General features: G+C 54.4%; 1 protein-coding gene across 1 annotated transcript; it reads right to left on the bottom strand.

Moving 5' to 3' along the window:
• Positions 1 to 519: 519 nt before the first annotated feature.
• Positions 520 to 1,642, bottom strand: LOC113745457 (zinc finger protein 496-like). The gene has a single exon (XM_027277001.1). It carries the CDS (start codon positions 1,246 to 1,248, stop codon positions 520 to 522), a length of 729 nt encoding a protein of 242 aa, XP_027132802.1. The 5' UTR covers positions 1,249 to 1,642.
• Between the last annotated feature and the right edge of the window lie 265 nt (positions 1,643 to 1,907).

Genomic DNA, 1,907 nt, shown 5'->3' with positions numbered 1-1,907 from the left:
ATAATCAGTGGTCTGCAACTAGCAGAGATAACCAAGCGTCTTTGTTCATTATCCATAGTATACAACACATAATTTTCCACAATGAACCTTTCCCTCCCCACACAACCTCCATTTGCCTCTTCCCCCACCTTAGCAAATAATAGCTGCAGGGTTGCATCTTCCCACTGTAGCTCAGCAACATTTTGAGGCACACCCCACATGTTTTTAACCATACTTTCTAACTCAGGATTAGTTTGCCATAGCTGCTTCTCAAAGCGGCGTTGGCGACGAGATTTCTTTGGCCCTTGACAGACTGCTGTCCAAGTCTGGGAGTGGTTGGACACCTTTCACTTGGGCTCGGGTGATCACAGGTAATGAAACATTTACATTGCCCCCCCCCCACAATCTGTTTTTGCTGGCACTTCTTTTTCATGCAGCAAGTTTATCAATACAGGTAAGTCCCATCCAAGAATTATTTCCACAGGCAAGTTCTTTGGGATAAGGATGCTTATCCTCATGCACGCACACAATGTCTGTTTGTCAGCTGTAGTCCACACAGCCCACTGGCACCAAGCGGTGCTTAACCAAGGACGTGAAGCTCCCAGTGTCCAAGAGAGCAGTAACCTGCTGCCCATTTATACCGACAGTTTTATGATGGTGGATTTGACCTGTTCTTTTAACAGGGCCCACCTCTGGACGTGGTGCATAGCAGGCGCCAGTGACCTTTGCCTTCCGTATGGGACAAACAGATGCTTTGTGGCCTGGCTGCTGGCAATAAAAACACACAAAATCCTTACCAGAGGCTTGTTGGTTTGGGGCAGTGCTGGTGGTGGTACCTGGAACTTCCTGTCTGTATTCTCTTCTCCGGGGCCGGGGCTGCGGTGGTTGGACCGTTGGTCGGGGTGCTGTGCTGGTGAAGCATGAAGCTGGGCCCCCTCTCCGAGCGTTGATATACTGCACCGCGAGCCTGGCAGCTGTGAGCCCCTCCGCTGGCTCATGCTCCTTCACCCAGGTTCTTACTTCCGGCGGCAGTACTCGCAGTAGCTGCTCCAAGATGATGGTCTCACCGATCTGCTCCTTGGTGTGCTGCTCTGGCCGTGTCCAGCACCAGTAGAGGCCCTTCAGGTGGTGATACGTCTCAGTCGGGTTTTCGCCGGGTGGTATCGTCATGGCCTTGAACTGCTGCCGGTAGGTTTCTGGGGAGATGTCGAATTTGGCCAGAAACACTGTCTTCAGGTCTGGATACCAGTGGGCCCTCTCCTCGTCCATCGCTGTGTAGGCCTCCAGTGCCTTCCCTGCCAGCAATGGGACTAGGCGGCATGCCCACTCATTCTCTGGCCAGTGTCATGTTTTTGCCATACGCTCAAAGCGTAGTAAGTAGTTCTCAATGTCTTCCCCCGTTTGATATTGGGGTATCCTGGGCTCACTATAGGGTCTCCAGTCTGGTCTTGGCTGGTCGGCCCTACTGCTTGCCTCTGGGAACTGGATGGATGGTGCTGGTGACGCCTCCGGTGGTGTGTCCCTCCGAATACGCCGGGGTGCTGGGGTGGGCAGTTCCAGTCTGGGACTGCTGGCTGTTGCTGTGCTGGGTGTGGTAGTGGCAACTGGCGGATTCAGCACAGGTAATGGCTGGGTGATGGAAGAGAGGCCCTCAGCCCCCTGATTTCTGCCAGCAGGCCCTCCTCTCTCCTTTGCTGTGCTGCCAAAAAGTCTCGCATCATGCCGACCAGCTCTCCCCCCGATTCACCTGTGGATGCTGGAACTGCAGGAGCTGCAGGGACTGCAGGAGCAGCTGGGCCCCACCAGGGGTCCTCCTCATCCTCTTTGTCTCCCACTTATGGTCGGCACCAGCAGTCACCATTTCCTCTGGCTGCTCTCGCTGCTGGGAACGCAGGCCAGTGCACCTGGGATGGAGGGTTTTTTTCCGA

This window comes from Larimichthys crocea, unplaced genomic scaffold (genome assembly GCF_000972845.2).
Source record: "Larimichthys crocea isolate SSNF unplaced genomic scaffold, L_crocea_2.0 scaffold77991, whole genome shotgun sequence".
In the NCBI taxonomy this organism is placed as follows: Eukaryota; Metazoa; Chordata; class Actinopteri; family Sciaenidae; genus Larimichthys; species Larimichthys crocea.
Note: the sequence above shows the minus strand (reverse complement) of the source record. Positions and strands in the feature narration are given on the sequence as shown.

Coding starts and splice junctions, on each gene's coding strand:
- LOC113745457 (XM_027277001.1), bottom strand. CDS start 1,248: ATGGACGAGGAGAGGGCCCACTGGTATCCAGACCTGAAGACAGTGTTT.